This window comes from Calonectris borealis, chromosome 21, assembly GCF_964195595.1.
Source record: "Calonectris borealis chromosome 21, bCalBor7.hap1.2, whole genome shotgun sequence".
Classification (NCBI taxonomy): domain Eukaryota; kingdom Metazoa; phylum Chordata; class Aves; order Procellariiformes; family Procellariidae; genus Calonectris; species Calonectris borealis.
The window spans coordinates 2,393,297-2,404,372 of record NC_134332.1 but is presented as its reverse complement, the minus strand read 5'-3'; the positions used below and the strand labels follow the sequence as shown (position 1 = coordinate 2,404,372).

The 11,076-nt window shown below is 42.5% G+C and overlaps 1 protein-coding gene across 2 annotated transcripts; it reads left to right on the top strand.

Annotated features, from left to right (window-relative positions):
• The first annotated feature begins 373 nt into the window (after positions 1-373).
• Positions 374-10,700, top strand: GLE1 (GLE1 RNA export mediator). 2 transcript variants are annotated; one of them, XM_075170343.1, is made up of 16 exons: positions 374-520; positions 1,069-1,293; positions 2,341-2,454; positions 2,653-2,801; positions 3,124-3,184; positions 3,434-3,688; positions 4,483-4,711; positions 5,322-5,437; positions 5,632-5,701; positions 6,054-6,196; positions 7,049-7,239; positions 7,709-7,838; positions 8,181-8,285; positions 9,263-9,345; positions 9,518-9,581; positions 10,277-10,700. In XM_075170343.1, exons 1-16 carry the CDS (start codon positions 425-427, stop codon positions 10,343-10,345), a joined length of 2,100 nt encoding a protein of 699 aa, XP_075026444.1. In that variant the 5' UTR covers positions 374-424; the 3' UTR covers positions 10,346-10,700. The 2 variants fall into 2 exon arrangements, 1 of the variants encoding a protein (XP_075026444.1); XR_012676750.1 differs by lacking the exon at positions 10,277-10,700 and having other exon boundaries at positions 9,191-9,345; positions 9,518-9,582.
• Positions 10,701-11,076: the final 376 nt, after the last annotated feature.

Sequence of the window (11,076 nt, the reverse complement as noted above, 5' to 3'; positions counted from 1 at the left end):
CAGGGTCTTCTGGCCCTTATTTTGGAAAAACAACCCCAGTCGGTGCAGGCAACGATGCTCCAGACCCTTTCCACGTGCTACGGGTGGGGGCCTCTCCCTGCCCCTGCAACCCAGGGTCGATGCCACAGTGCAGGCTGGCCTCCAGCCCTCCCTCCCGGGGCTCCAAAATAAGGGGAAAAGCGGCGAAGTTGCCGGTGTTTCGCGGCCCTGCCCGTTTCCTCGGTGCGGTGCCCCGGGCGGGACTCGAACCCGCGGACCTCCAGGTCGGCGGGGCGGGGGGGGGGGGGCAGGGCCCCGCCTGCCCGCCAGGGGGCAGCCGCCGCCCCTACCGCCCGCTCTACGGAAGGCGGGAAGCGCCCGGCGGCGCCCCGGAAGCGGAAGGGCGGGGGTCAACCCGGTGCCGGGCGCGGAGGAGCGGGTCGCCATGCAGCCGCGGGAGCTCCGCTGGGAGACCCTGGCGGCTCTGCGCGCCTCCAGCAAGGGCCAGCTGAGCTACTGCCGCCACTGGCCCCAGGGGGAGGTGAGGGCTCGCTCCCGGCGGGCGCCTGGGAGCCCCCGGGCCGCCGCGGCTCCCGCTTTGCTCCCAGGGGATCTGAGTGTGCTGAGGGGGGGGGCGGGATCCGTGATTCGTCCCTGCCAGCGCTGCCCCAGCGGTGGAACATCGACTCCTTGCCTCGCTAACAGTCCCGAGGGCTTGAAATGTATATAAATGGTCCTTGTGGTATCTCTGCTGCCCGCTCCTCCTCGCGTGTCAGCGGCTGGGCCCCTCTGCTCCCCTTCCAGCAGGTCGGGTCCTGGCTCCTTCCTTCTGGCTAAGTGGTGCAGGGTTCGGGGGGGAGGAGGAGGTGTTACAGGAGGAGGTTCAAGCGTGGCGGCCCTGCTGTCCTGCACAAGTAGGGGAGCCCGGAAAAAGTGTTGAAAAGACAGCAGAAGGAGAGGGTAAATGGGATACTGAGCTGCGGTTATACGGCACTTGCTGGCCTGTGCGAATGTTTTCAGTGTGTGTTTGTTAACATTTCGTTGCTTTCTTGGTATGTTTCACATTTACAGAAAACGTTTTCTCTCTAGGATATCTTGGAAGGATGTATGTCTCCTCTTGTGCTGTCCCCTTATTCTGGCTGGGTCCTAGACAGAGTGATTGGGCAATCAGCCCAAGAAATCGCACCCTCCAGAACTTCAACACCTAAAGAATCCGCTCCCCTCACAAACCAGCCATCTTCTCTGGAGAAGATCACGTCTGCAAGCCACCAGGGCTCTTCACCACTTTCATCTACAGGGCCAAGTGAAACAAAGGTAGCTCTCTGATTATAATCCATATGTGAGCAGCTGTGAGAAAAAATGTGCTAACTTGCTGCCATAAATTGTCTGATAAAGGTTGGTTTGTGCTCTGTTCATTTGTGGGGAAAAACGTGCTTAGTTTCTACTTTTTGTGGGATAAACAGGTGATGATAAAATTGGTATTACGAAGATTTTCATAGAGTAATGTTTCATAGTAGGCCAAAAGCAAACTCCCTTTTTCACCATAACTAAGGAAAACTTAGTTGGAGCTGTGTAGTTTTACAGATTAGCAGCATGGGATTCATCCATTTGGAGGGATGACGTCACAGGGTTGTTGTAAGAGTCCGTGAGTAACCCCCTTGGGTTCTCTGGAGTCTTTGAATGACTTACATGTGTTACGGCTCTCCTTTACAAGGCAAAAGGGCAGGAAGCTGGGCAGTGAGCAGTTGGGTTGTGGAGGTAATGAAGTTGATGAAGCACCTGAAAAGAAAACAAATGTCCGTTGCTATGCATTAGATGATGACTTCACCACATAACAATGATACTGAGCAGCAAAGTTTTGCATCATCTTGGCCCCATGTAGACTTAAGAAATATATTGTGAGGAAAACAACTTAATGAAGCAACAAGATCTGATAAAAGTTATAAGACAGAGTCTGAAGGCTCCTCCTGAAGAATGATTCAAAGTATAAACCTGTCTTGACTTCTTCCAGTGTAACATCTTCGCTGAATGTTAAGAGAAGATGTGGAGTCTGTCAAGCCTTTCTAGGTGACAGTTAGCCTTTGTGAATGTCCTGTAGGCTCTTGGTATCTCTGCTCCCAATTTTGGTGCTTGGGAAAAGTAATTATCCCAACCTCGTATAGGTGCTGGAGGATACTCAAAATGGCGAGGCTACGCTACTGGGGTATATAACTACGCTAAAAAGTTGTGCATTGGTTGACTCTTTTGTCTTGTTTCTCTAGAAATAATGTGCAGTTTAGGAGATTTGATTTACCTGGTTTCCCCTGTGAGTTGCTGATACTATAGTCAGTCACTGATTTTGTTTATATGCTGACCCCGCAGGGAAATGATGATCTTAGTCTGGTGGAAGTGGATCAAGAAGTTCTGCCATCGAAAGTTACAGAAGTTGAAGGCTGCATTCGGATGTATGAAGAGATGCACAGGTTGAAAGGAAAGGTAAAAAAAAAAGTTGAGGGTATATGTGAGTCACAGGAGAGCTCCATAACCAGATGTAACAATGCTCTAGTAAAAGTAGCAGGACAGTAAGTTATCCTAAATGGTGGCCCACTTTGGACAACTTAATTTGTATTTTCTTCTGTCCAAATTCCGGTGATTACTACATTGCGGTGCTTCTGGCACCTCTGCAATCTGCAGGAGGGGCTAAGGCAACGGCAGGAGCAGCAAGAGCAGATGGTGAGGGCAGTGTACGACCTGGCAAGTGAACAACTGAAGCGCTTTGATGAACTGAAGGAGCTAAAGCAGCATCAGGAATTCCAAGATTTGCAAGAAGTAATGGAGAAGAGGTGAGATGAGCTCTGGTATCCTTAAAATATTATAGCATTTAATCAAAGTGAGGATTAGTTCCTGTGCCTGACAATTCTATGCTAGTCACTTGTGCTTGAAAATCTCAGCTGCTGCTTTTTTTACATTAACTATCCTGTTACTGTTTGTCTTCTAGAGTAGATCTCTGGCTACTGTTGAGGTTTCAATGGTTAGAAAAAGACTATATTTCTGACAGTTAAAGTTCCTTTAGCTTGGCTTATTTTAAAAGTCACTTGCTGTGTGTTTGTATTTTGTCTTGTGCATGTCTTGAATACAGTTTTTGTGTCTTTATGTGTATTGTAGCTCAAAGGAGGCTCAGGGACAGCAAGAGAAGTTGAAGGAAGAACACCGACACAGAGCAAAGGTCTGAGACTTGTAAGAGTTGTCTTTCATAAAAGACCGTGACTACTCGGTGGGAACTGGAAAGACCAATTGATTTATTTGTATTTACATGGCACCCCTGGAGCGAGAATGTGTTTTCTGGTGCTGTCCTAGACACCCGCTGCATTTGTGTGGAAGTGCAGTAAAGGCACATGTGTTGTAGGAGCAGGAAGGACCTGTAAGGCTGGAGTTACTTAAGTATTTTGTGTCTCTCTTGTCTTTTTCTCCCCAGGTATTAAACCTGAAACTGCGCGAGGCAGAGCAGCAGAGGCAGCGTCAGGAAGAGCTGGAGCGTTTGCGTAAGGAAGAGGGCCAGGAAAGATTGCGTCGCCTTTATTCTATCCAGGAGGAAGTGCTGCAGCTTAACCAGCAGATTGATCCCAATTATAGGCACAAAGACTTGCCAAGAATCGATCTTTCTGCATACAGTAATCGTGGCAACCAGATCTGCGGGCTGGTGTCAGGACTCATCCGCACCACAAGTGAGGTAGAGGCTCCAGAGTTGTTCTTAACTGTGGTTGTCATTCCTTCATAAAGCTTCCTGTAGTTGTCTTCAAAGGCAGCTTGTTACGAGGCCGTTAAATAAGATGTCACAGAAATGTTTTTTAGATATTCGTCCTATAGAGCATCTAATTTAAAGGAAGAATTCTGTTCTATGGCACTTTAGCCGTTTTCTTGAAAATGGCTGATGAAAATGCATGAGGATTTCTACAGGAGAAAGATTCAGTATGAAAATACTGTAAACTCTTGATGCTGTAAAGTTCCTTTTTGAGACAATCGTGGAAGCGGGGTGGTTTGTAAGTTGTTAAATACTGAACACACTATGATTCTCCTATACTCATAAGCCTTTTGCAGTAACTAGGTTTCCTTGAAAATTTTTTTCTCTGTGTAGAAGTTTTTTCTCTATGTAAAGGTGGGGTACAAACCTTGAAAAATAAAACACTATAATAAGGCTAATTCTCTGTTCCAGCTTGTCACAGGTGCCTTTCTGCAGAGGAAGCTGTCTAGGCTTTGCATTGGGGTTCCCTTATACTTGTCAGAGTGTGTTACTGTTTTTTGTTGTCCAAGATCTTGTGAGATCTAGTCATGGACTAACATTATTTACAAATGTTATGTACAAATAAAGGACAAAAAGATATTTTCACCAAAGAGGATAAAATGTGTAGCTGGCTCCCAGATTATCTGAAGGGTAGTGCTTCAAAGGCTCCTTGCTCGTGCCATTGGTCTACAGAGAGTGGAAGAAAAGATTGATGCTACGTTACCTCCTCTGTTTCTTGACAGAGAGGTTTCCCTACTCCAGCAGATGTGGCCAACACTGAACGAGCACTGCACGAGATGCGAGGGTTGATATCCAGCATGCAGCAAGAAATCGCTGCAGCTGTGGAAGAAAAAAGGAGGAGAGATGAAGAGGAAGAGAGACAGAAGCAGGAAGAGTTACTGAAAAAAGAGCAGATGAAGGCTCAGACTCCTGCCCCTGCGCAGCAGTCAGGTGGAAAGCAGCAGAAGGAAGGTTGGTTAGGCTTTTTTCTTTTTTTTTGCCTTCCCCCCCGCCCCCTTTTCCTCCTTACACACTCTTTTCCTGTTAGGCTAAATGCTACTTTGGAATCTTACTGTTGTGACGACATACCTTCTCGTAGCCTTTACTTTTAGCACAACTAGGAAAATGGGTATAGGACTGCTGGCAGCGAACTTTTGAAATGAAACTGATGCAGCGTAAATTGACTGTATTAACTGGAGCAAAACCTGCTCTTCCTAGACAATATGTCATATATCGGAATATTGGAGAATAACATAATAATGTGCGTTCTTGCAAGTGTAGATGGATCATGCACGGTATGACAAAACATACAAGGACAGACCACTGAAATGGCTTCCTTCTTGGGAGTAAGTTAAGTCCAGATATCCTGCATATATAAGCTACTAAGCTGAAGAAGAAAGACTCCTGTATAGCTTGCAAACTTGTAGTTCATTTGTGAACACAACTTTCCAAGCTAAATTCTGGGGAAAAGGCACTCATGCAGCTGTTAGTTCCTTGCAATTTTTTTTGAAAAGTTTTCTTAAGGTTTTCTAGAGTTTTGGGTCTTTCTTAGTCTTCTGCTATTTTCTTTTTTTAATATCAGGACTTCAAGTTAAGGCAGAAGAAAGTACCATGCAGTGGTACCAGCAGCTTCAAGATGCTGCTGAGCAGTGTGTTGCTTCTTTCAGTGGAATCAGCAACTGCAAAGACAACAATGAGGTATGAACAAGTGATTAATACTGCTGAAGAGTGATTATCTAAATTTCTAGGGGAAATAGGACAGCTTTCATTTAAACAAAAAAAAAATTAAAAAATTCTAACTTAGCACCCTCTGTTAACAGTCTGCTCATCCAAACTATCATGGTAGTTTACTTGTCTGTAAAGGTTTTTAAAGTTGTTTGTTTGTTCTGCAGGTCAAGAAGATAAAAACAGACTTGCAGAAAGCAGCTACGATCCCTGTGAGCCAGATCTCTAGAATAGCAGGTCAGGAAAACGCCAAGAACCCAATCCAACTGAAATGCCTTTTGCTGTAAAGCTTTTAGTAGGACACATATCCAATGTTTCTGTAATTACCCCTACAGCAGAAAGCTGGTGTGCATACAGTCCAAGTCTTTGCAGCAGTGTTTGCTTATGTTTTGAAGGTCTCTTGCTTCCCTCAGAGGCATCTTGCTTCATCATGACTCAGTTTCTTTAATCAGATGTAGTAAACGTGCAGACTGAGATGCCTTGCCCTTCAGGATGTAGGTCTAGTTTCTGTGAAGTTGATGTGGTCTGGTTAAGGCTTGTCTGCTGTTTCCTAATCTTCTGTCTCCGTACATTCCTTACGTATTTGCAGGCTCTCAGCTGAGAGAGATATTTGACAAGATCAATAACCTGCTCTCTGGAAAGCCTGTTCAGAGTGGAGGGCGAACTGTATCAGTGACTCAGCATCCACAGGGTCTGGATTTTGTTTATTACAAACTTGCGGAGAAATTTGTGGTGAGGAAATGCTCTCTTCATTGAGGTGGCAAAGGTAGCTAGTGCTTTAAGAAGTTCTTTTGGACCCTGTCCTCTGTCTTCAACTACTAAGAAAAAAATTACTAGGTGTTTAGATTGCATGTATTAATGTTCATATTGATTAGAGAAAGTGGTTTTTAGATTAAAAAAAAAGTGAAGGAACTTAGTTTCTCTTTCCCTCCACTCCCCTATTTTATCTCTTCTAGGAGGAAGAACTATTTTAAATTCCAGGCTTACATATTCTGAACTAGTTAGGCACAGTGTTAGTGGAAAAGGTTGATAGTTAATTTATGCTCTATCGCAAAACTCATATATATGCTCAAAACCTTACATCTTGGCAGAATTGGAGGCGAAAAATAAAAAAAGCTAAGGGCCAAGAGGCAAACTTCTGTCCCTGCTGTGTAGTTAGCACCTCCCAAGAAATGAAGTGTCACTGTTTAAGTTGCTTTTTGAAGCTGGTAGTATTTTTTTCTAGTCTTTATTTGCTAAATTTGGGCTGTTTGAAACTTTCTTTTGTCCCTGCAGTGACAAATATATGCGAAAACTAGCCCATGGAGTAAAACTGTGACTGATTTGTAAACATTTTAAAATGATTGTTTGGAGTGAAAATATCTGTGCAACCTTGCACTTTGTGCCTGTATTTGCTAACCCCTTGTCTTTTGTCCTGAGCCAAAGTTTATTGTCATCCTCTGTGGAAGCTGAGGCCATAGGGCTTTATCAGCTATTGGCTACATAGCCATGGAAACATTAGGATCCTTTAGCAGAGGCTAATTACACAAAAAAGAGGATTTTTTTTGTGAAGGAGTGGGGACTGACTTTCCTTTCCCCCTCCAGAATCAAGGAGGAGAAGAAGTAGCTTCTCACCGTGATGCAGCTTTCCCAATTGCTGTGGTGGCCTCAGGAATCTGGGAAATACACCCTCGAGTTGGAGACCTCTTTTTAGCTCATCTGCACAAAAAGTGCCCCTATTCTGTGCCATTTTACCCTGCATTGAAAGAGGGGACTTCTATGGAAGAGTATCAGAGGTAAATTTATTACTGGACTTCTTCAGCGTGAACCCCGCAAGGGTGAAGACTGTGTTCTGAGCGAACTCCGCTTTTCCCCATCTCTGGTTACTGTGGCACTGTGATGTGGAGTCTGGAGATTCACTCACAAGTGTGCAGCTCCCCTGACCCTGTTTCCCTGGAGGATGCTGTGTCCTTCAGCTTTGGAAGTGCTCTTTTGCTGCTTCTTCCTCGTCCTTCTCAAAGAACAGTTGATAGCCATAGCTTGATTCAAGCTGAAATATCCAGTACAGAACCTAAATATTCTACATGGTATAACATAGTGGAACATATGATCCAGAGGATAATGATCAGCCTTTGCAATAATTCTTGTATGGTTTTGGCGTATCCCTATTCTCAGTACTCAGTGACTTAAAGTAAGCTGAGAACTGCAGGGACTCAAGTGAATGTGTTTTGCTGTACTAATACTGGAACGTCTTCTCATACTTAGGATGCTTGGATATCAAGTTAAGGATTCTAAGATGGAAGAGCAAGATCATTTTCTTAAACGAATGTCAGGAATGATTCGTCTTTATGCTGCTATCATTCAACTCCGGTGGCCTTATGGAAACAAACAAGGGGTATGCGTTTATGGCATTATAACTAAAACCTTGTTACTATCCCAAGAGTCTATTAAATGTATTGTAAACTTGATTTGTAGTTAAGGTGTGCTGAACTTAAACCAGCTCATAATATATTTGAAGGGAGATGGTCATAACCATAATCAACAAAGCAATGCAAAGTCATTTGCAGTGTAGACTTTTACTTCCTTTCTTTATATTTTTGTAATGATCAAGTTTTATGTTAGGCTATTGTAAAATAACTTTATAAAGGAGAAAGTAAATCAGAAAACTGCCTGTTTTGATAATAGCATTTTGCAAGTTGTAAAACAAGTGGTAGGTAGCTTTTTTGTTGCTTTATAGGCACATCCTCATGGGCTGAACTATGGATGGCGCTGGCTTGCTCAGATGTTGAATATGGAGCCTCTGGCAGATGTTACAGCTACACTTCTTTTTGATTTTCTGGAGGTAAGTGATGTGGATTACTAATGATTAAAGAGCTCTAAATTGGTGACATTGTAGTTTCTGAAGGGATTGCTGAGGTGAGGTTCACTGGGATTTTTAACAGCAGGGGTTTTTTCACTTGTCCATATTCCTTCAGAGAGGAATGTGAATATTTCCAAATATAGCTTTGGAGCTGAATGATTTAAAAACGGAAGTTTTTATACATGCAACTTCTGTTGTTGTATTCGGTTTTGGTAAGGTTCCTGGTATTTTAAAAATAGTTGCATGGTCCTATTAAGAATAAGGTCTGCTAAGCACTTGGCATCAGTTCGTACAATGCAATGAGGTCCTCTGGCCTTTCCAGCTGAATTACTTCATAAAACAGGATGGGTTTTTCAGGTTGAAAAGGACAGAGCCTGATGTATATTAATCCTATACCCTAAGATATGCTAAATGAGAGCCAGAGTTAAAGGCTGAAGTCAGGGGAGACAAACGCTGTTGAACACAAGCAGCTTCTATGCTTATCAAATGCCTTCTAAAGAACTTTAAAAGTAGAAATGAGAAAGTAAAGTACAAAGTGAAATACACCGTGGGGATTCCGTTAGTAGTGAAGTCTGAGCAATGTTTGTCCTGTAAACCGACTGTATGAAGAAGGCTGATGAATCCGCACTGCAGTAGTCAAGGTGGGGAAATGACCACAATGTGCCCTTAGCAAATGGTGTTAGGGAAGGCTGTTGGTTTTGGAGGGAGACTGGAGCCAGAGGAGGAATAACGTAAGATTGGTAGCAGCGGCCACCACACAGTCAACAAGAAAAAAAGGTGATTGTGGTAGCAGTAATGGCATTTAGAGGATTTGCAGGTTTTACTGTAGGTGTAGGTATATTTCGTTAAATGTCTGGATAAAATATGAAGTGGTTGATATTAAACAGGTTCATTGAAGTTGTCGTGCTAGTCTGAAACCCGGTTCTGGAACCTGGTCTTTGTGGATTTCTGTACCATAGGTGTGTGGCAACGCCCTCATGAAACAGTATCAGGTTCAGTTCTGGAAAATGATGTTGCTTATCCGAGAAGACTATTTCCCAAGGTATGATACCTCTGGTTAGGAATGTGAAATAATCCTTGTTTTTTGCTTCGTGAGTGTTTGCTCTTAAATGACTTATCCATCTTTTCCAATCTCTGCCATTCACCCCCACCCCCGCTTGTAAATCAAAGCCAACTTTCTAAGTAGATTTTGAAACATGCTGTTATTTCTGCAGAATTGAAGCAATTACCAGCTCTGGACAGATGGGCTCTTTAATGCGTTTCAAGCAATTCTTGGAGGTAAAGCATTTTTTTTCAAGTGTTTTGGTTTTGGTGTTTTTTCCCTTCGTTCGATATATGCATCATAGTAATAATGAGGCTGGTGCTGCTTGCAGCATTCCTGATAGCCCAGACCCGTCACAAGGATGTAACCCGTCTTTTATAACTTTTCAGTTACTGAATTAACTTAATTATAGTTACGATGTCAAACATCTTCTTACCTCACATCTAATTTTTCTCAGTGAAAATGTATTTTGATTACAAATGAAGTTCAGTGAGACTTGTTGCAGTGAAAGGAGATGTACAGGTTGAGGAAGATTCTGCTGAGTCATTTCTGTAATAGCTATTTTTTATTAGTGGTTTGCTTATTTTTATCTGTTGTCCTGATTGGATACATGAGGAAGTAGACACTTTTAACCGCTTTCTGTAGCGTTTGTTTAGCATTGTATTCTGCATCTTTTTTTTTTTCAAAGAAAGCTTGCAAAACTGTAATATAGTTGATTATTTAAATTGTTTTGTGAATGTTGATTTAGATTATGATATTAAAATACGATAGCTTCAGAGTTTGTACGTTCATTTCAAAATTAATTTTGGTACATTTTATTAGCAATGCTTTGAATGAGTGCAGTAAGAGCCATCAAAATTCCCGCGAAGAGATGGCAAATTAAGATACACATTTCTTTTTCCTTTGTTCTTTGTCTTTCTCTCTCCACTAGGAATGTCTACAGCAAAAGGAAATTCCATTACCAAAGGGTGCTCTGCAGTCTTCCTTCTGGAGATCATAAATCAGTTTATATTTCTTTCCTCCTGGATGTCAGTGCTTTCAGACCTGGCTTCCCGTTTACATGTAAAGGCAAAATAAATATATTTTGTATATAGAGGAACGAGGAGAAAATATTCCATCAACCTGTTAATGTTTAATTCATCAAGATTTATGTTGGGCAGAACAAACTTGTGTTTAATTTCTTGCAAATGATTGGAATTTACTCTTTGCTTTGGATTTTTGTAAGTTTTTGTATAGTAGCTTATGGAAAATTGAAGACTTTTCCTTCATATGTTTAAACATGCGGAAGATGTTTTAAATATAGTATCCTGATGACCTCTGCGCTTCCGAGATTAAAGACTCTTGGATTGTAAATTTACACAGTGCTGTTCTCTTCATGGAAGTGAAAATACCTCACAGCTTTATGAAGTCTTAACAGAGTGATCAATCTCAGAAACTTACTACTAGAACTTTATTTTTGTATTTATTACATGTCTTTTATAATTCAATTTTAATTATGCTGACGTACTTGCATCCTGTTTGTCTCAAGAACATCTTAAAACTACAGTGAGATTGGTAAAGGCATTTGGCCTAGCAGTGTTGACACTTACCTCTGTTGAATGTAACTTCGTTCCAAGAGGCAGTGCTCCCGATTTAAGAGAGGTAGACTCACTGTTTTATTAAGGTTTGCATGGATAATAGTAACTTCATGGGGGAAGAGCAGAGTTCCTGAAACTACAGAATTTCTGTGTC

Excerpts from the sequence above, each read along its gene's own strand:
- GLE1 (XM_075170343.1), top strand. The coding sequence starts at position 425 with ATGCAGCCGCGGGAGCTCCGCTGGGAGACCCTGGCGGCTCTGCGCGCC. Across the intron at positions 3,689-4,482 it reads TCATCCGCACCACAAGTGAG|AGAGGTTTCCCTACTCCAGC; the intron begins GTAGAGGCTCCA and ends GTTTCTTGACAG. Across the intron at positions 9,582-10,276 it reads GTTTCAAGCAATTCTTGGAG|GAATGTCTACAGCAAAAGGA; the intron begins GTAAAGCATTTT and ends TCTCTCCACTAG.